This window comes from Pseudophryne corroboree, chromosome 1, assembly GCF_028390025.1.
Source record: "Pseudophryne corroboree isolate aPseCor3 chromosome 1, aPseCor3.hap2, whole genome shotgun sequence".
NCBI classification, from domain to species: Eukaryota; Metazoa; Chordata; class Amphibia; order Anura; family Myobatrachidae; genus Pseudophryne; species Pseudophryne corroboree.
In genome coordinates, this window is record NC_086444.1 from 67611142 (window position 1) to 67634916 (window position 23775).

General features: G+C 48.6%; 1 protein-coding gene across 2 annotated transcripts in view; it reads right to left on the bottom strand.

The window, feature by feature from the left end:
- Window positions 1-17485, bottom strand: part of MYO5B (myosin VB) — a 413488-nt gene extending 396003 nt beyond the window's left edge. Inside the window, exon 1 of one of the 2 annotated variants that reach the window (XM_063960368.1) lies at window positions 17142-17485. In XM_063960368.1, coding sequence (XP_063816438.1) covers window positions 17142-17168 — 27 coding nt within the window. In that variant the 5' untranslated portion in view covers window positions 17169-17485. The remainder of the gene's footprint in view (window positions 1-17141) is intronic. The other variant, XM_063960358.1, reaches the window with a different exon arrangement.
- Between the last annotated feature and the right edge of the window lie 6290 nt (window positions 17486-23775).

Sequence of the window (23775 nt, forward strand, 5' to 3'; positions counted from 1 at the left end):
GCGTGGTCGGGTTTCCGTTTTATTATTTTGCCAAGTACGTGGATTATACAAAGAACAGAAGGTACACATTATGTGAGTATAATTTTTTTCACAGGTACCCCTAGGATTCTACATGGAGAAGAGGACCGAGCCTCGTGGGAACATAGGTAAGTATGTGTGTATGTTGGTGTGCATGTATGTAATAAAGTTGTACTGTCACGGTGTGTGTGTCCTGTTTTTATTGGGGTATTTTATTAGTAGTAGTACTACAGGTACCAGCGGGCCCGGTTTTCCACCGCATGCTGGTACTTGTGGTTCTCCAAGTACCAGCTTGCGGGGGAGGCTTGCTGGGACTTGTAGTACTGCTACTAAAAAGAATATTCACAATTTCACACAAGGCTATCAGCCCCCCATCCGCCGCCCTTGGATGGGGGGACAGCCTCGGGCTTCACCCCTGGCCCTTGGGTGGCTGGAGGGGGGGGGGACCCCTTGATTGAAGGGGTCCCCACTCCTCCAGGGTACCCCGGCCAGGGGTGACTAGTTGGGGTTTTAATGGCACGGCCGCAGGGACCGATATTAAAGTGTCCCCCGGCTGTGGCATTATCTCCCCAGCTAGTGGAGCCCGGTGCTGGTTTCAAAAATACGGGGGACCCCTACACTTTTTGTCCCCCGTATTTTTGGAACCAGGACCAGGCACAGAGCCCGGTGCTGGTTGATTAAATATGGGGGAACCCCTGTCATTTTTTTCCCCATATTTTTTCAACCAGGACCGGCTCAAAGAGCCCGAGGCTGGTTGTGCTTAGGAGGGGGGACCCCACGCAATTTTTTTCAGAATTTTTTAGACTTTAAACAACTTTTTAAGGTACACAATGAAGCCCTGCACGGATCTCACAGATCCGGCCGGGATTCCATGTGTTTTTTCAGGCAGTGTTTTACTCATCACTCCTGTAAAACACTGCCTGATATTACGAATCACATCGACATCGGAAAAAACGATTGTGCAAAACTCGGCAGCTTAGTGAATGATCGTATCAGGATTCAAAAAGTTGCAGTAAAATGCACCCGATACCATTCGAGTTCAAACACCCTTCAAAACGGCCAAAACACGAATCTTTGTAAATATATCCCCTTGTGTGAACTAAAGGGATTTTACCAGAACATTTTTCATAGTGGATCAACTTGTAAAATGATCTATGACTATTAATGGGGTTTATAAATATACTGTCAGAAATTTGACTTCCTGAACTATTCACATACTACGTTATATACGGACAAGACTGGAATCCTACGTTCTAGATGGTATCCGGTCTCAAGGTCGACAGTGTCTAGGTCGACCACTATTGGTCGAAAGTAACTAGGTCAACAGGGTTTCTAGGTCGACAGGGTCTCTAGGTTGACATGTTCTAGGTCTGCATGTCAAAATGTCGACATGAGTTTATTGGGGGGGGTTTGAACTTTTTCACACTTTACGATCCACGCGGACTACGAATGGGAATGGTAACCTGTGCCGAACGCAGCGCTAGCGGAGTGTGGCACCTTGCCTGAAGTATGGCGAGCGCACGAGGTGCACTAATTGGGGTTCCCAGTCTCTGTACGATGAAAACGACACCAAAAATAAAAAAACTCTAAAAAAAAAAACTCATGTCAACCTTTTGACCTGTTGACCTAGACCCTGTCGACCTAGAATTCTTGTCGACCTAGTTACTGTCGACCAATAGTGGTCGACCTTGACACTGTCGACCTTCAATACCACACCCGTTCTAGATTAGTGTAACAGAAATCACACATACAGAAACATGGGGGGGGGTGCAGCACACAGGCGGCCTGATCCTCAGTAGGATGCACTGCCGATATTCAGGCAAATGGTTGATTTTTTATCAAATGCGCCTGCATCTAAGTAGCTATAAAGTCGTACAGCGCATGCGTCCCACAGCGAGTCTTGCTACCCAGGTGCTTTACTGCTTACATTAGAAGGTACACACTAGACCACAGGTTCTCAAACTCTGTCCTCAGGACCCCACACGGTTCATGTTTTGCAGGTCACCTGTAGATTTTTAAAATGTGACAGTTGGTGATGCACAGTGCACCTGCTGGGTGACATGGAAAACGTGAACCGTGTGGGGTCCTGAGGACAGAGTTTAAGAACCACTGACCTAGAATATTCACATGTCTCAGAGTCTAGAGCACAGACTCTCAAACTGGGTCCTCAGGACCCCACACGGTTCATGTTTTGCAGGTCACCTGTAGATTTTTAAAATGTGGCAGTTGGTGATACACGGAGCAGCTGCCGGGTGACATAGAAAACGTGAGCCGTGTGGGGTCCTGAGGACCGAGTTTGAGAACCGCTGTTTAGACGATAGTGTGTACTCAGCGATATCATGTGTATGCACATCAGCAAGTGCATACACACTTGCGGACGCAGCGAACAACGGCGGGGGAGGGGGAGAACGGGGGCCATGCTGCATTCAGCAGCACGGTATCCTCAATGACATCCCATGATTTACCTGCATGTACGGATGACATGCAGTGTCGATGATCCGCGGGAGTGCACATTGTCGATGATATAGTCCGTACACATTGGACGATATGTAGTAATCGGGCATATCGTTCAGAATATCGTCTAGTGTGTACCCAGCAATACGCTGATGGAGAATCTGCACTTAGCATGGGATAGTTGCAAGTTCCATGGTGCGTCTGGTGACTGCATCCAAAGACGCACCAAGTGGTATTACAACATCCAAAGACACGTGAAGTGGGGGTCTCAGTCCTTGTACAGTCAGACGCACACTTACACACCAGGGAAAGGGCTTTTAGTAGCATTAACATAAAATCGCAGACTCGAATATGGCAAAAGACTCTAAAGTGGTGGCAGTAAGGTGCCATACAGAATCAGCCCCAGAGGCTGCAGAACAAAAAGCAGATTTATGTGCGCACTTTTTCCTGCCCCAGCCAATCAGATTGCTGCACCGTTATTTTAGAGCCCAGCCTGGGGGTCATCCGTTACCTCAGTTTTCTATTTGGGAATCCTGGTGGCAGCTGTAGATAAGTGACTGAAGGGGAATAATGGCTTCTGTCAGTCAGCCTGGCTCCAGGCCTAGTGAAGGAGTTTGAATAGAAACATATTAGCCAGCAATCTGTTCGCTGTATCCCGCTGAAGGCTGACCCACTTACAGATATCACACCAGAGATTCCAGGTCACTATCTCTGCTGCTATTCTGAAGTGGTGGGATCCGAGTGAAGTCCTGTGCTTATCGATCCGAGGCATTACACAGGAGACTGATGCTACACGTCTCAATGAAGTAAGCAACGAGCGGCTGAAAATGGCGTGCAGCAGATCCGAGCCAATCATCGAATCCGAATGACTTGAACAAGATAATCGGCCCTGGGTGTAGCATTGGATTAGTGTAAAGTGATTACAGGGAAATCCGGTTTCAGTGGGGCTTGGTACATTAAGAAGGTAAATTAAATTGTTTTGTGGGTGCCCATCGGAGGAAATCTACCCCCCCCCCCCCCCCTTTGAGTGCCACCTGTGCATGCCCATAACTAACGGGTTTAGCTACGTAAATCAGCTAAACCCATCCAACTTACGGCTTTAGCTGCCCAAACGTTAGTGCAGAGTCTCTGGCAGTATTCCCGGATGGCAGTGGCCTCTTTCAGAAGGTTAATGTGTCGCACTGAAAAAATTATTAGGAATGGTTTGAGGAACATGAAAAAAAAAAGTTCAGGGCGTTGTCTTGTACTCCATATTCCCCAGATTTCAATCCTATTGAGCATAAGTGGTATGTAAAAAAAATTCTAATAAAATACCCTATGTGGAAACTGCTGTTGGGTGGAGGCGGAGAAACGCGCCGTGCCCCAAATTCATGCAACGATAATACCTTATAATTGAAGAACCAGCCTGCCGCAGCCTATGCGGTACTAAATCATGGACACCAGCGGGTTTCCCCTCAACGTTCTGCACTGGCAGCCACAAGCACCGGCATTCGGCAGGGTAAGACCACCAGTAGAGAACAGCCTGCCATACATAAGGGGGGAGGTTGGGCATAGCACAGAGCAGTTTGCCACCCTGGCGATTTCATGCACTATATGCAGTATGGAAAACCTGGGGTTTTAAAAGGACCAACAATTATTGCACAAAGCAAATACTGATGGATAATCGGTGGTAATCTGGAGTCGTTATATACAATCTTTTGGGCAATGGATGAACTTTTGATACTCAAAACCTTATTGGAAATGTATTAACGAGATTTAAATTTGGAGTAACCATCTGTTTCCTAATTGGAACTCTCAGTATTAATCTCACTGCTGAGTCCTTTTTTATGGCACAGGTGTATGAAGCAATACTGATATTAGACTCTGGAAGTCTTTTAATTGATTAAAAGGATATGCTGCTATCTTAGTGCCGGATACCGTAGGACACCTTCAGATGTCTTGTGGAATCCAGGCCTCCATGGGTCAGAGCATGAGGGGGACCTACAATATTAGGAGGGTGGCTTTAATGTTAGTGCTCAGATGATAGTCCCTCTAACCACGTCTGAATGAGGGTCAGTGTTGGTTAGAGCTGGATATTGGTAATTGTTCACCGAAATCTTTTCATGTGCCGGCATCTAGAGGGAATAAAGGGTCACCCCCCTACAAGAGAATAGCACCAGTGCCATGTAGGTTAAAGATACATAAAGTAAAATAAATATCTGGTTATCTGCAGCATTGTGGAGCTATTCAGCAGAAGAGATCTTGCAAGGAATTAACGTCTAGAAAGTTGGCAGAAGACAGGGAGTTCTGCAGCTAATAAAGCTGCTTCTATAACTGAAATCTGTTAAGGATATTGCTATTTAACTGCATATCCAATCGCCGGGCTGAAACAGGCAGCCACATACAGTACAGTAGCTTTGTGCTACCATCAGCGTTTCCTGCTAAGACTGCTGTGTGCAACTGAAGGGTAGGATATAAATTTACCTCTGCGCTGATTAAAACAAACTAGACGGGCTGCAGTGTCTGCTCTAGGTATCATTAGCAGCCGTGTCCCACAGAGTATAATTATATATTCACCTTCACTAACTTTTATAAGGATATTAAAGAAGAACATGAGTGACTCAGACTGGGGATTAATGGGGATACAGCAACTATCATACACTGGGACAGACTAGAAAGTCCACACACACACACACACATGACCTCTTCTGACTTATACAATCCGGGCGAGGTGTGTAGGAAGGGAGACCGTGCGCCACTCTGGCATGCATCGGAGGCTTGGCAGGGTTGGTAATTAAAATATTGAACATATTTCCACTGATACAGTCATTTATACGTTCCAAGAATTGTTCTAACCTTTATCTATGTTGCAGACTGCTGGTTGGTAGAGATATAGATATAGATAGATATATATATATATATATATATATATATATAATTTTTTTTTTTTTATTCTTTTTTTAATATGGTTTTTACTTTAGTTTGTCTGATAAAGACTAGAAAGTTTTCCACTTCGGAATAACTTAAAATTTATGGGTAAGTAACTCAAACATGATACTTTATTTAAAACAGCATATGTATACACACACACACACATACAGTACATACATACATACATACATACATACATACACACACACACACACACACACACACACAATTCATCTAATTCAGACCTGATCGCTAGACTACGTTTTCGTACAGCGGACGATCAGGTCTAAACTGCGCATGCACCACAATGCACAATCGCGTCGCACGGGTACAAAGCGGATCGCCGCTCAGCGATGGGTTTGTACGAAGGATCCATTCGCACGGGCGATCGCAAGGAGATTGACAGGAAGAGGGCACTTGTGGGTGGCAACTGACCGTTTTCAAGGAGTGGTTGGAAAAACGCAGGTGTGTCCAAGCGTTTGCAGGGAGGGTGTCTGACGTCAATTCCGGACAGGCTGAAGTGATCGCAGCGGCTGAGTGAGTCCTGGGCTGCTCGGAGACTGCACAAGATCTGTTTGTACAGCTCTGCTACACATGCGATCGCAGTCACTTGCACACCTTGTAGGCGGCGACTATCTGATCGCAGCAGTGCAAAATCGCCTGCTAGCGATCAGGTCTGAATGAACCCCAGTATCGGATCTCAGAATGGTAAGTCTCTCTATGTACAGCACGCAGCCTACTAACCTCCAATGGAGACCTGCTAAGAGATAGTGATCAATCCAATTAGGTGAGAGTTTAGGAAAGAGAGTTTGTTCCATGAATCTAGCAAACATCACGGGAATGTGCGAACCCAAATAACGCAGATATCCAATTCGCAGGAGTCGTGGCAAGGTTGCGCAATTTTTTCTACAAAATGTGACATATAAAAAGTGCAGAAGCCATCGTGGACCCCCACAAAGTGACAACGGAGACAGCAGAGCCATACAGAGGGCTGTCGGGGCTATTAGGAAAGCACTGGAGCTTTATAAAAGGTCTCAACTGGATGATTTTTGCATTTTTTATTTTAATTGTCGAAAAATTATAAAAAATTAGAGCCAGCGAGTGTTTTTAAAGTATTAGGGCCTAATTTAGGTCGCATCGCAAATGCATGCGCAGGTCCTGTCCATGCGTGCGCAGCTAATGCGGCCGGCCTGCATTAACTGCGAACGCCTCTGTCTGACAGACAAAGGCGTTTGCAGGGCGGCACCGGGGAAACAGAGGCATGTCATCTGCATTTTCGGGACGGCTAAATGTCATCTGATAACACGCGGCCGCTCCAACCAAAAAAATGGCGGCGGCAGGAGGCTTTCATAGTTTCTGCGACAACGCTCTAGTTCAGAGGTTCTCAAACTCGGTCCTCAGGGGCCCACACAGTGCATGTTTTGCAGGTCTCCTCACAGAATCACAAGTGAAATAATTAGCTCCACCTGTGGACCTTTTAAAATGTGTCAGTGGGGTCGATTCAATTCGGCAACTTAATAATAGCGCCGGGAATTAGCTACCGACGCTATTCAATTCAGCTGCTAGTGACCCGCAATTGTCGGGAATTCTTCTCTCATCCCCGGGGGATGAGAGAAGAAACCCGACAAAAGTGCTGCCTCGCGGCCGGCGCGAGGCTGATTCTGTCGGGAATCAGCCTCGCGCCGGGGAGTTAAGTCCGAGAATGCCCGTTCTCCCGACAATTCAACCTGTTTAGTCGGCGAGAACGGGACATCGCCGACTTAACTGGAGCTGAATTGAATAGTGTCGGGAGCTAATTCCCGGTGCTATTCTTAAGTTGCCGAATTGAATCGACCCCAGTGAGTAATTAATACACCTGTGAACCTGCTGGGTTACCTGCAAAACATGCACTGTGTGGGCTCCCGAGGACCAAGTTTGAGAACCTCTGCTCTAGTTAGTGGGTGGCGGGTAGCGTGCTAGGCGGCCTTGCCCAGCGATGGGCGGACACCAGCATGTGATGCACAAGTGGCAGATTCTGCTAAAAAAGAATCTGCTGCTCTTACTGAATTACGCCCTTAATGTAATGTACAGTCATTTGTCAATGTTTTATACAAGTTTATAAAAAGCTGGAATAAACACTAAACTCATCTGCAACTTCTAAAACCCCTCTCCCATCAATACAACACAACTACATACCTGTCCCACATCATATACACCTCCACCTACCTGTCCCACATCATATACACCTACACCTACCTGTCCCACATCATACACACCTCCACATCCCTATCCAACATCATAATACACCTCCACCTACCTGTCCCACATCATATACACCTCCACCTACCTGTCCCACATCATTTACACTTCCATGTCCCTGTCCCACATCATATACACCTCCACCTACCTGTCCCACATCATATACACCTCCACCTACCTGTCCCACATCATTTACACCTCCACGTCCCTGTCCCACATCATATACACCTCCACCTACCTGTTCCACATCATATACACCCCCACCTACCTGTCCCACATCATATACACCTCCACCTACCTGTCCCACATCACATATACTTCCACTTACCTGTCCCACATCATATACACCTCCACCTACCTGTCCCACATCATATTACACCTCCACGTCCCTGTCACACATCATATACACCTCCACCTACCTGTCCCACATCATATATACCTCCACCTACCTGTCCCACATCATATTACACCTCCACCTACCTGTCCCACATCATATTACACCTCCACCTACCTGTCCCACATCATATACACCTCCACGTCCCTGTCCCACATCATATACACCTCCACCTACAGTACCTGTCCCACAGGTAACAGGGCTGCGGAGGCAGGGGGTGGTCCACAGTTGCTACGACCGCAATTAAATTGCCTTCTGATGGGCGGCCCCCAGCATGATCTGCAATCCAACCTGAATAACCCCTAAAAAACGCAAATTTCATCTAGGAAATCAATGCGACTTTGGAATTGGATTGGAAATTATATTTGCATATTTTTGTGTCCTCGTCGGACCCAACTCGCACTTACTTGTATTGACCCCATAATGCCACGTAGTGCAATACTTTGCTTATGCCATTTATTAAAGTTCACTATGGATTGAAATAAATTATTGAAAGAATTTAGGAGTGCCTACAATGACAGTCCGATGTAAATCACCGAGAACTTATTTCATACCAATTTAGGTTGTTAAAACTGCACACTTCTGAATGAATGAATGAATGAATGAATGAATGAATGAATGAATGAATGAATGAATGGCACTAATTGTGAATGGGTCTGTTTTACCAATATACTACAGTAGCAATGTAGCCAAGGGAAATGCAGATTCTTTCATCAGACTGGTTCTATTACTAAGACACTTCTGGACAACAATATCGTTGTCTCCTGGAGACAGTAACTGACAGACTAGCCCTAAATAGCTATTAAATAGATGACCTGGAGCAGAGTCCGGTCACTATTGATTGAGGAAGGAATGACAGCCAGACGTTCCCCTATCCTTACCACTGTATAAAGGTCATCAGTATGCTGTATACGCGATAGATCACTAGGAGGAAGCCACAGCAAGCAACGTCACATATGCATACACCTGACATGCAAAGGCGCATCTTACATACACCAGTATCTCCAATATATATATATATATATATATATATATATATATATATATAAATATATAACAGCAGAAGGACACATACGGGACCAACATTTAGATCAGATTAGCTGTGACGCAAAACACTAATCTGGACGACAAGATGTTAGTTTCAAGCACAAACATTCATTTCTGAAATGATCAATTGTAATCTACATGCGGGAATAACATTGTTTCACGGGTGATGACAAAAATAAATATTGGGCGATATTCAATAGTCTATCACACCCTATCTCCTGTCTAAAGTGACGGGAGATCAAGGATGGGGGGGGGGGGGAATATTGAAAAAAATTATTGCACGGATCGCGCCCAGACAGCCTGGGTGTAGCTGCGTAAAACAGCTAGCCCTGACCGAAGCGCCGGCCGCAATGTGAAAAGTGCTGGTGGGGGCGCCCATACAAGTCACTTTTTGTACATTTCAGCTCACCCCCCCCCCCCCCCCCCCCCCCGGGGGCTGCAAGCTTAAATGCCGGCGCTGGCAGCTGTTCGAGCCCAAACGGAACAACAATAGAAGTGCTCTATGACAATGATAGCCATGGCTGCCATCAGAAAATGCGGGGCCCAAGACTGACAAAAGAGACAAGGCCCCTCCACACCCCTGAAAAAAAGATTCTGCCATACTGCTCCACCCCTATGTGATGTCATACATTGTGATATTACATATAGGTGGAGTGTTGCGGCCCTACAGGAGCGGTTCAGAGAGAGCTCATTTGCAGCTCTCCAGGTATTGGTGGTGTCTGCCCTGGTGACAGCTACTGAATTCCGCCCTTAGAGATGGGTGCACAACCGCGCACTCACACCTGACAGGGAGCGGGTGGGGAACAATTGAATTGCTCCGATGGGCCCCAACAGAACAATTGAATCCCCCCAAAAGGGACTGATTCAGCATTGCATGCAATTCAGATAATTGCTTGCTCTGAAATAATGTGGATCTCTGCCTACAGCTATGTGGCCCATCCGCTTATGAAAGTATCCGTCATCACTATACAGTGGAGATGCTGTAGAGATGCAAACAGCTCGGAATTGCCGCAGTTGCTCAAAATTGCGTATGCAGGATCTTGCGCAGTCGCTTAAAATAGCGTGATCTGTCATTACAGCCATTCGCTTTTGGCAATTCCATTTAGTAAAACATTATCCAATTTATAACATATTACTTAAAAACAGCAGAGCCCTCAACCATTTTATCCTTTCATTTCTACTTTCATAGGAAGAGGCGAGAACACTCTATGTAGCTAACATAACGAGACGTAAATAAATGAGACCGCCACCTGAAGACAGCGGTGCCAGCCATGATGTGGTCTGCACCAATACTCTGCCTAACAACTCACTTGGAACGAGGGACAACTCTGAGGCACGAAGCACCTGCGCCTCCAATAAAGGATGCACGGTCATGACTATCTGATTCATTAGAATGTAAAAATGGCTGCTTGCACTGGGCGTAAACAACGACTCCACTTTAGAGTGTCTGGTCAGAGTCCCAGCTTGCAGGTAGAAAAAATTACCCAAGCAGCTTAGCAACACCAAACCCTGAGGCAAACAGGGAATACAGGGACAGTCACACAAGCTGTGCGTTTTGTGTAAACGTCAAATTAATTGCCAAGCACAAGCAAAGGGGGGGGGGGGGGAAGAGTGGGACAACTCCAAAATTAAACCTGTTCTACCACAGACATTCATTATGAAAGGCTGAGCAGACGTTCTCTCCGACGCCTGCACTGGAGAGAGGCTGCACAATGGTGCAGCGAGACAGAGGTAGATAAATGATCAGTGATCCCTGGCAGCACAGTCGAAACTGCCTTCAAAACTTCCGCTTTCACTGTGTACACCTGCGTATCAGTGTCCCACCTGCAGTTATTAATGTGGCCAGCAATCATACACATTCCCCAGCGATCGCTCCACTGAGGGGTCTCAAGGTGTCACCAGCGGAAATCAGACAGCTGCTCCGAGCCGTCCACTTGTAGGAGCTTGCATGCCTGAGATGATAATCTTATTCATTGTTATTAATCCTTTATATCGTAATCGCTAGTGGCCTTCCCACCTTCTGTTTCATTCTCTTATTGGCGATAATACGTCCCAATCGTTCCCCCTGACTGAACAACACCGGGGGAATATACTAAAGCAATATGTGTAATAAATAGTGTATTACAACAGTATAAACAGGTCACAAGCAGCATCAGAATAACGCTGATATAAACGTCTGAAACATTCCGTGTAAAGTTCTGGATAATGCGTGTGCACAATATTAATAGACCCATCTGTAAGTACATAAAACTTCTATAACGCCACAATCAGAAGATCTCATCTACGGAGCAGACTGTGGGGCCAACTATGGACGGGAGATAACCCCATAGGGCACTGATGGGTAAAAAGGGGCCCTAGGGATGTATACGGACCTTTAAATCTTCACAGGAGGCCCCAGGACCTTCCTGCTTAATTGCCAGATTTGCTCCTTACAGCTTATAACACTCATTTAAAAAGCCTACTGCCATGTTATTACAGATAGGGGTCACTTTCTGCCATTAGATGATTAGATGTATTAAATTACTACCGAAATTAAGAGTAACGCGTCGCCTCTGTGGCCATTGAAGTTTGCTGGAATGTCTGTCCGTGTCTTAAGGCAGTGGTTCCCAAACTGTGTGCCTAGGCACCCTGGGGTGCCTCAGGACACTAGCAGGGGTGCCTTGGATTGGTGGTCCAGGACCAATTCAAACTATTTTTGGTCAAAGTAATAGACAAAACCAATGCTTGTGGCTGCCAATCATAACATATGAGGACAAACAGAAGCAAATATTGCCCAGCACCACATTAAAGAAACTAAGGATGACACAAACATAATTTACTTATTGTTTTCTAAAATTCTCAATAAGAAACTTTTGGCCTAGGGGTGCCGTGAAAAACTTCTAATGCTCTAGGGCGCCATGATTCAAAAAAGTTTGGGAACCACTGCCTTAAGGTCTTCTTGATCTATAAAAGCAGTGGTTCCCACGGGTTGGTGGTCCAGGACCAAATCAAATACAAGGTCAATGTGACGGTCAAAACCAGAGCTGGTGGCTGCCAATCAGAAAATATGAGGACAAACACAAGCAGAACCCTGTCCACCACCCCATAACTGAACCCAAGGATGATGGGGGGAGCACAATTGACTTCATTTATACATAATTTTTCTGAATTCCTCAGTAAAAACTTTTGGCCTAAGGATGCGATGAAAAGAATGCGGATACTCTATGGTGCTGTGATTGGGAACCACTGTCTAAAGGGTAATCCACTGAAGAACTATTTCCTAGGTTTTTTCCAAGACTTATCATTTTAAACATAATTTTTCTAATAACAATGACAATTTATCATTTTTTTTCACATATTTTTGCCTTTCGTGATGACGGTGAAACTGCGTACTTGCGAACAGCTAAAGCTGGGTCACGCATGTACAGAAGCACGCATCACCGGATGACGGGGCGTTACGTCTCCACACACCGCTGCCAGACATGGTCACCGGGGAGCGGAGAATGGCGTAATATATTATTTCTGATTCGCAGCTACAGAATGCGGCACCATCAACAAAAGGCTTCATGAATAAGCAGCGGATACACGCTACCGTCTGCAAAGGCGCACGTTCCGCCATACACAGTGCAGTCCCAAAATCTAGCTCATGGCAGATGTATTAAGCCTGGAAAAGTGATAAAGCAGTGATAAGTGGAAGGTGATAAACGCACCAGCCAATCATTACAGTTTAAAAAAATAACAGGAGCTGATTGGCTGGTGCGTTATCACCTTCCACTTATCACTGCTTTCTCACTTCTCCAGGCTTAATACATCTGACCCATTGATGGGGGTCATTCCGAGTTGATCGGTCGCTAGCTAGTTTTAGCAGCCGTGCAAACGCTATGCCACCGCCCACTGGGGAGTGAATTTTAGCTTAGCAGAAGTGCGAACGCATGTGCAGCCGAGCTCTGCAAAAAAAGTGTGTGCAGTTTCTGAGTAGCTCTGAACCTACTCAGTGCTTGCGATCACTTCAGCCTATTCGTGTCCAGATTTGACGTCATACACCCGCCCAGCGAACGCCCAGCCACGGCTGCAATTTTTCAGACACGCCTGCGTTTTTGCAAACACTCCTGAAATTGGTCAGTCGACACCCAGAAATGTCCCCTTCCTGTCAATCTTCTTGCGCCCATCAGTGCGACTGAAAACTTTGCTACAACCTGTGCAATACAACAAATGCCTTTGTACCCGTACGACGCGCGTGCGCATTGCGGCCCATATGCATGCGCAGAAATGTTGATTTTTAGCGAACAAGGGCAGCTAGCGATCAACTCAGAATGACCCCCGATATGCGGTACGAGTAAGGCATTTTTGTGAAAACTTCCCTTTGGTCTATACCACGGCTATGAAATAAGTAGCAACCCTACCTCAATGGTAATAATAGAATAAAAGGTAACTTTGCATTAAGAACAAACCATTATGCCTCACAATGGGGTCGATTCTATTCGGCAACTTAAGAATAGCGCCGGGAATTAGCTCCCGACGCTATTCAATTCAGCTGCTAGTGACCCGCAATTGTCGGGAATTCTTCTCTCATCCCCGGGGGATGACAGAAGAAACCCGACAAAAGAGCTGCCGCGGCTGGCGCGAGGCTGATTCTGTCGGGAATCAGCATCGCCGCGGGTAGTTAAGTCGGAGAATGCCCGTTCTCCCGACAAAACTACCTGTTAAGTCGGCGAGAACGGGACATCGCCGACTTAACTGGAGCTGAATTGAATAGCGTCGGGAGCTAATTCCCGGCGTTATTCTTAAATTGCCAAATAGAATCGACCCCAATAAGTTTAAGTATTAAAAGTGCATCAGTATTAAACCTTTTAAACACAAGATTGAGTTCTTAAATTGATCTCAAACATCAGAGGTGTTAATCCCTAAACAACCTGTGCACAGATACAGTATAACACCACAGAGCGTCACAGGAGAGGATGAGGACAGACAGAGCAGATTACACTGAATATCAGAACAATAATCACTGCGCAAGAAGCCAGTACAGCAGCTTCAGCTCCCCAACACGTGCGGCCGATCCTTCCACAGTGACTAATAGTCACCAGGAAAATTAGTAAGGCTGCATTTTGCAATCACACCATCAGAAGCAATATTAGGACATGGTGTACAAACGTGGATGGAAGAGAACTAAAGAAATAGATTGCGGTGAGTGGACCAAGGTATTATCTGGAATGGAGAATGTCCAGAAGGAAGTTATTGAATAATGAGCTGAAAGGAATCATTAAAAAAAACACACACACCAAAGATTGCTACAAAAATACAATAAAAATCAATTGCATATACCCAACAGCATACAAGCCTACATGAAGGGCCTTATAGCAGGTTATTAAACACATATTTCACATGCATACAATAAAAGTATCAATGGTAAATCCCAGGATTAGGCAACCTGTAGATCTCCGGCTGAAATTTAACTGCATGTCCCCACCAGGCCAGCCATGCTGAGATTTCTAGTTCTACATTCGCTGGATAGAAAGAAGTTACAAAGTCTATTGGTAAATGTTACAATGTACTTTATACAGATGTAATGATCACAAGAGCTCTGACATTTGCACAGATAACAATCCCAGCAGGTAATGCAACAGAAGTAGGAGCATACAGAAAATGTATTTTATATATAGCGGTATGAGACACCATCCAGCAGCAAGTGATGCAAGTCAACACAACACAGCTACAATGCAACCCAAGCATGCAGCACACCATGTAGATAAACTCTATATTACAGAGTACAGCAAGTGAGAGCGAACATACAGAGGTGCTCAGACATGCAGCAGACAGGTGACAGGGGGACAGACATATACAAATCTATGCAAGTCACTTCTGGAGTGTCAGAAGCAGGACATCATGGTGCTGTGTATCAGTGACCCCAGTGTGTGACCGTATAGAGAGGTGCTGTGTATCAGTGTGTGTGACCAGTATAGAGAGGTGCTGAGTATCAGTGACCCCAGTGTGTGTGACCAGTATAGAGGTGCTGTGTATCAGTGTGTGTGACCAGTATAGAGAGGTGCTGAGTATCAGTGACCCCAGTGTGTGTGACCAGTATAGAGGTGCTGTGTATCAGTGTGTGTGACCAGTATAGAGAGGTGCTGAGTATCAGTGACCCCAGTGTGTGTGACCAGTATAGAGGTGCTGTACCCCTTTTCCACTAGCTCAAAAAACACAGGTAAATGCACGGGAGCGCGCATTTACCCGTGTTTTTGGCAAGTGGAAAAGGGTCAACCCGGATCAAGTGACCCGTGAATCCTACCCGGCTATCTACCTGGGTAGGACACGGGAATGATCCGGGTAGGGTTCTAGTGTAAACGGGAGCCGTGTCGATGCGACACGGCTCCCGTTTACACTGTATGGAAGGGCGGCGCTGGGAGATCATGTGATCTCCCTGTGCCGCCCCTGCTGCGTCACTAGAAGCGTCACCAACCCGGCATATGCCGGGTTGTGACTGCTGATTGGAAAGGGGACGAGCACGGGTCGCAGCAGGGGGCAGCTCCCGTGTCAGGCTCCCGGCTGCGACCCGTGATCGTAAGTGGAAAAGGGGTATCAGTGTCCCCAGTGTGTGTGACCAGTATAGACAGGTGCTGTGTATCAGTGACCCCAGTGTGTGTGACCAGTATAGAGAGGTGCTGTGTATCAGTGTCCCCAGTGTGTGTGACCAGTATAGAGAGGTGCTGTGTATCAGTGTACTCAGTGTGTGTGACCAGTATAGACAGGTGCTGTGTATCAGTGACCCCAGTGTGTGTGACCAGTACAGAGAGGTGCTGTGTATCAGTGACCCCAGTGTGTGACCAGTATAGACAGGTGCTGTGTATCAGTGTCCCCAGTGTGTGACCAGTATAGAGGTGCTGTGTATCAGTGTCCCCAGTGTGTGACCAGTATAGAGAGGTGCTGTGTATCAGTGTCCCCAGTGTGTGTGACCAGTATAGAGAGGTGCTGTGTATCAGTGTCCCCAGTGTGTGTGACCAGTATAGAGAGGTGCTGTGTATCAGTGTCCTCAGTGTGTGTGACCAGTATATACAGGTGCTGTGTATCAGTGTCCCTCCAGTGTGTGTGACCAGTATAGAGAGGTGCTGTGTATCAGTGTCCTCAGTGTGTGACCAGTATAGAGAGGTGCTGTGTATCAGTGTCCTCAGTGTGTGACCAGTATAGAGAGGTGCTGTGTATCAGTGTCCCCCCAGTGTGTGACCAGTATAGAGGTGCTGTGTATCAGCGTCCCCAGTGTGTGACCAGTATAGAGAGGTGCTGTGTATCAGTGTCCTCAGTGTGTGACCAGTATAGACAGGTGCTGTGTATCAGTGTCCTCAGTGTGTGACCAGTATAGAGGTGCTGTGTATCAGTGTCCTCAGTGTGTGACCAGTATAGACAGGTGCTGTGTATCAGTGTCCTCAGTGTGTGACCAGTATAGAGGTGCTGTGTATCAGTGTCCTCAGTGTGTGACCAGTATAGACAGGTGCTGTGTATCAGTGTCCCCAGTGTGTGACCAGTATAGAGGTGCTGTGTATCAGTGTCCCCAGTATAGACAGGTGCTGTGTATCAGTGTCCTCAGTGTGTGACCAGTATAGACAGGTGCTGTGTATCAGTGTCCCCAGTGTGTGACCAGTATAGAGGTGCTGTGTATCAGTGTCCCCAGTGTGTGACCAGTATAGACAGGTGCTGTGTATCAGTGTCCTCAGTGTGTGACCAGTATAGACAGGTGCTGTGTATCAGTGTCCTCAGTGTGTGACCAGTATAGACAGGTGCTGTGTATCAGTGTCCTCAGTGTGTGACCAGTATAGAGAGGTGCTGTGTATCAGTGTCCTCAGTGTGTGACCAGTATAGACAGGTGCTGTGTATCAGTGTCCTCAGTGTGTGACCAGTATAGAGGTGCTGTGTATCAGTGTCCTCAGTGTGTGACCAGTATAGAGGTGCTGTGTATCAGTGTCCTCAGTGTGTGACCAGTATAGAGGTGCTGTGTATCAGTGTCCCCAGTGTGTGTGACCAGTACGGCAGAGTGCTGTGTATTAGTAGTGTTGCCAGTGTGAGAGCAGTACAGCCAGCGCGTTACAGGTACACCACCGGCGTCACTCACCCGGGAGTACAGCTCGTACACCGACATGCTGATAAGGGCGGCGGGTTACTCGCTCTGTGCACTCTCCATGGGCTGATCTCCCTCCAGCGCTGCCGCCGGCGACCTTTAGCTCCTGGTCCCGGCAACAGAGTAGCTCCAGTCCCCGGCAGTGGCCGCTCCACTCCCCGCGTCACCTCACGCCGCTCCCTGCTCAGGTATATGGGAGGAGGAAGGACTCGAAGGAGGAGGAGGTGCCGGGGGGAGAGAGCGCCGGTCACAGCAGCGGCAGCAGAAGCACACTGTGAATACCACACACACACCGCTCCTGTACCACACACTCACTACAGTGCCGTACACACCGCTCCTGTACCACACACTCACTACAGTGCCGCGCACACCGCTCCTGTACCACACACTCACTACAGTGCCGCGCACACCGCTCCTGTACCACACACTCACTACAGTGCCGTACACACCGCTCCTGTACCACACACTCACTACTGTATACAGTGCCGCACACACACCACTCCTGTACCACACACTCACTACAGTGCCGCACACACACCGCTCCTGTACCACACACTCACTACTGTATACAGTGCCGCACACACACCACTCCTGTACCACACACTCACTACAGTGCCGTACACACCGCTCCTGTACCACACACTCACTACAGTGCCGTACACACCGCTCCTGTACCACACACTCACTACAGTGCCGTACACACCGCTCCTGTACCACACACTCACTACAGTGCCGTACACACCGCTCCTGTACCACACACTCACTACAGTGCCGCACACACACCGCTCCTGTACCACACACTCACTACAGTGCCGTACACACCGCTCCTGTACCACACACTCACTACAGTGCCGTACACACCGCTCCTGTACCACACACTCACTACAGTGCCGCGCACACCGCTCCTGTACCACACACTCACTACAGTGCCGTACACACCGCTCCTGTACCACACACTCACTACAGTGCCGCGCACACCGCTCCTGTACCACACACTCACTACAGTGCCGTACACACCGCTCCTGTACCACACACTCACTACTGTATACAGTGCCGCGCACACACCGCTCCTGTACCACACACTCACTACAGTGCCGCACACACCGCTCCTGTACCACACACTCACTATACAGTGCCGCGCACACACCGCTCCTGTACCACACACTCACTACAGTGCCGTACACACCGCTCCGGCTGTACCACACACTCACTACTGTATACAGTGCCGCACACACACCGCTCCTGTACCACACACTCACTACTGTATACAGTGCCGCACACACACCGCTCCTGTACCACACACTCACTACTGTATACAGTGCCGCACACACACCGCTCCTGTACCACACACTCACTACTGTATACAGTGCCGCACACACACCGCTCCTGTACCACACACTCACTACTGTATACAGTGCCGTGCACACACCGCTCCTGTACCACACACTCACTACTGTATACAGTGCCGCACACACACCACTGCTGTACCACACACTCACTACTGTATACAGTGCCGTGCACACACCGCTCCTGTACCACACACTCACTACTGTATACAGTGCCGCACACACACCACTGCTGTACCACACACTCACTACTGTATACAGTGCCGTGCACACACCGCTCCTGTACCACACACTCACTACTGTATACAGTGCCGTGCACACACCGCTCCTGTACCACACACTCACTACTGTATACAGTGCCGCACACACACTACTGTATACAGTGCCGTGCACACACCGCTCCTGTACCACACACTCACTACTGTATACAGTGCCGCGCACACACCGCTCCTGTACCACACACTCACTACTGTATACAGTGCTGCACACACACCGCTCCTGTACCACACACTCACTACTGTATACAGTGCCGTGCACACACCGCTCCTGTACCACACACTCACTACTGTATACAGTGCCGCGCACACACCGCTCCTGTACCACACACTCACTACTGTATACAGTGCCGCGCACACACCGCTCCTGTACCACACACTCACTACTGTATACAGTGCTGCACAGACACCGCTCCTGTACCACACATTCACTACTGTATACAGTGCCGCGCACACACCGCTCCTGTACCACACACTCACTACTGTATACAGTGCCGTGCACACACCGCTCCTGTACCACACACTCACTACTGTATACAGTGCCGCACACACACCGCTCCTGTACCACACACTCACTACTGTATACAGTGCCGCGCACACACCGCTCCTGTACCACACACTCACTACTGTATACAGTGCCGCGCACACACCGCTCCTGTACCACACACTCACTACTGTATACAGTGCCGCACACACACCGCTCCTGTACCACACACTCACTACTGTATACAGTGCCGCACACACACTGCTCCTTTACCACACACTTACTACAGTGCCGTACACACCGCTCCGGCTGTACCACACACTCACTACTGTATACAGTGCCGCGCACACACCGCTCCTGTACCACACACTCACTACTGTATACAGTGCCGCGCACACACCGCTCCTGTACCACACACTCACTACTGTATACAGTGCCGCACACACTCACTACAGTGCCGTACACACCGCTCCGGTTGTACCACACACTCACTACTGTATACAGTGCCGCACACACTCACTACAGTGCCGCACACACACCGCTCCTGTACCACACACTCACTACTGTATACAGTGCTGCACACACTCACTACAGTGCCGTGCACACACCGCTCCGGCTGTACCACACACTCACTACTGTATACAGTGCCGCACACACACCGCTCCTGTACCACACACTCACTACTGTATACAGTGCCGCGCACACACCGCTCCTGTACCACACACTCACTACTGTATACAGTGCCGCACACACACCGCTCCTGTACCACACACTCACTACTGTATACAGTGCCGCGCGCACACCGCTCCTGTACCACACACTCACTACTGTATACAGTGCTGCACACACACCGCTCCTGTACCACACACTCACTACTATATACAGTGCTGCACACACACCGCTCCTGTACCACACACTCACTACTGTATACAGTGCCGCACACACACCGCTCCTGTACCACACACTCACTACTGTATACAGTGCCGTGCACACACCGCTCCTGTACCACACACTCACTACTGTATACAGTGCCGGACACACACCGCTCCTGTACCACACACTCACTACTGTATACAGTGCCGCACACACACCGCTCCTGTACCACACACTCACTACTGTATACAGTGCCGCACACACACCGCTCCTGTACCACACACTCACTACTGTATACAGTGCCGTGCACACACCGCTCCTGTACCACACACTCACTACTGTATACAGTGCCGCACACACACCGCTCCTGTACCACACACTCACTACTGTATACAGTGCCGCACACACACCGCTCCTGTACCACACACACTACTGTATACAGTGCCGCACACACCGCTCCTGTACCACACACTCACTACTGTATACAGTGCCGCGCACACACCGCTCCTGTACCACACACTCACTACTGTATACAGTGCCGCACACACACCGCTCCTGTACCACACACTCACTACTGTATACAGTGCCGCGCACACACCGCTCCTGTACCACACACTCACTACTGTATACAGTGCCGCGCCCACACCGCTCCTGTACCACACACTCACTACAGTGCCGCGCACACACACCGCTCCTGTACCACACACTCACTACAGTGCCGTACACACCGCTCCGGCTGTACCACACACTCACTACTGTATACAGTGCCGCGCACACACCGCTCCTGTACCACACACTCACTACTGTATACAGTGCCGCACACACACCGCTCCTGTACCACACACTCACATACAGTGCCGCGCACACACCGCTCCTGTACCACACACTCACTACTGTATACAGTGCCGCGCACACACCGCTCCTGTACCACACACTCACTACTGTATACAGTGCCGCGCACACACCGCTCCTGTACCACACACTTACTACTGTATACAGTGCCGCACACACACCGCTCCTGTACCACACACTCACTACTGTATACAGTGCCGCACACACACCGCTCCTGTACCACACACTCACTACTGTATACAGTACCGCGCACACACCGCTCCTGTACCACACACTCACTACTGTATACAGTGCCGCACACACCGCTCCTGTACCACACACTCACTACTGTATACAGTGCCGCACAGACACCGCTCCTGTACCACACATTCACTACTGTATACAGTGCCGCGCACACACCGCTCCTGTACCACACACTCACTACTGTATACAGTGCCGTGCACACACCGCTCCTGTACCACACACTCACTACTGTATACAGTGCCGCACACACACCGCTCCTGTACCACACACTCACTACTGTATACAGTGCCGCGCACACACCGCTCCTGTACCACACACTCACTACTGTATACAGTGCCGTGCACACACCGCTCCTGTACCACACACTCACTACTGTATACAGTGCCGCACACACACCGCTCCTGTACCACACACTCACTACAGTGCCAGCACACACACCGCTCCTTTACCACACACTCACTACTGTATACAGTGCCGCGCACACACCGCTCCTGTACCACACACTCACTACAGTGCCGCACACACACCGCTCCTGTACCACACACTCACTACTGTATACAGTGCCGCACACACACCGCTCCTGTACCACACACTCACTACAGTGCCGCACACACCGCTCCTGTACCACACACTCACTACTGTATACAGTGCCGCACACACACCGCTCCTGTACCACACACTCACTACAGTGCCGCACACACACCGCTCCGGCTGTACCACGCACTCACTACTGTATACAGTGCCGCACACACACCGCTCCTGTACCACACACTCACTACTGTATACAGTGCCGCGCACACACCGCTCCTGTACCACACACTCACTACTGTATACAGTGCTGCGCACACACCGCTCCTCTACCACACACTCACTACTGTATACAGTGCCGCGCACACACCGCTCCTGTACCACACACTCACTACAGTGCCGTACACACACCGCTCCTGTACCACACACTCACTACTGTATACAGTGCCGCACACACACCGCTCCTGTACCACACACTCACTACTGTATACAGTGCCGCACACACAGCGCTCCTGTACCACACACTCACTACTGTATACAGTGCCGCACACACACCGCTCCTGTACCACACACTCACTACTGTATACAGTGCCGCGCACACACCGCTCCTGTTCCACACACTCACTACAGTGCCGCACACACACCTCTCCTGTGTACCACACACTCACTACTGTATACAGTGCCGCACACACACCGCTCCTGTACCACACACTCACTACTGTATACAGTGCCGCACACACACCGCTCCTGTACCACACACTCACTACTGTATACAGTGCCACGCACACACCGCTCCTGTACCACACACTCACTACTGTATACAGTGCTGCACACAGTACGGACTAGCACGTATTACACACTGTGTAACACACACACACTGGTATATACAGAGCACCAGACGCACACACACTGCTCCTATATAACATGGTGCAGACTGCCACATTATACAACCTGTATAACACTGCTGCAGTGTACCACACACACACACTATATATATAGTGTACCAGCCACACACACACTCCTCCTATACACACAGTGCTATATAGACACACTGCACCATCCACATACACACTCACAGTGTATCAGCAAACACATTCTACCTGTACCACACACTGCACCACATACTACCATATACACACAATGTACTAGCTTACACACACTGTACCACATACTACCATATACACACAGTGTACTAGCTCACACACACTCCTGTAAACACACTGTACCACATACTACCATATACACAGTGTACTAGCTCACACACACTCCTCCTGTACACACAGTGCTATGTATACACACACTGCACCATCCATATACACACTCACAGTGTACCAGCAAACACATTCTACCTGTACCACACATTGCACCACATACTACAATATACACACAGTGTACCAGCTCACACACACTCCTCCTGTACACACACTGCACCACTTACTACCATATACACACAGTGTACTAGCTCATACACACTACTCATGTACACACACTGTACCACATACTACCATATACACACACAGTGTACCAGCCACACACACTCCTCCTGTACACACACTGTACCACATACTACCATATACACACAGTGTACCAGCCACACACACACTCCTCTTGTACCATCATACAAACACAGTTTACCAGCCGCACACACGCACACTCCTCTTGTACCAGCCACACACACACTCCTCTTGTACCAGCCACACACACACTCCTCTTGTACCAGCCGTACACACACTCCTCTTGTACCACACAGTGCATCACTTACTATTATTTCTCTATCGTCCTAGTGGATGCTGGGGTTCCTGAAAGGACCATGGGGAATAGCGGCTCCGCAGGAGACAGGGCACAAAAAGTAAAGCTTTCCGATCAGGTGGTGTGCACTGGCTCCTCCCCCTATGACCCTCCTCCAAGCCTCAGTTAGATTTTTGTGCCCGGCCGAGAAGGGTGCAATCTAGGTGGCTCTCCTAAAGAGCTGCTTAGAGAAAGTTTAGCTTAGGTTTTTTATTTTACAGTGAGTCCTGCTGGCAACA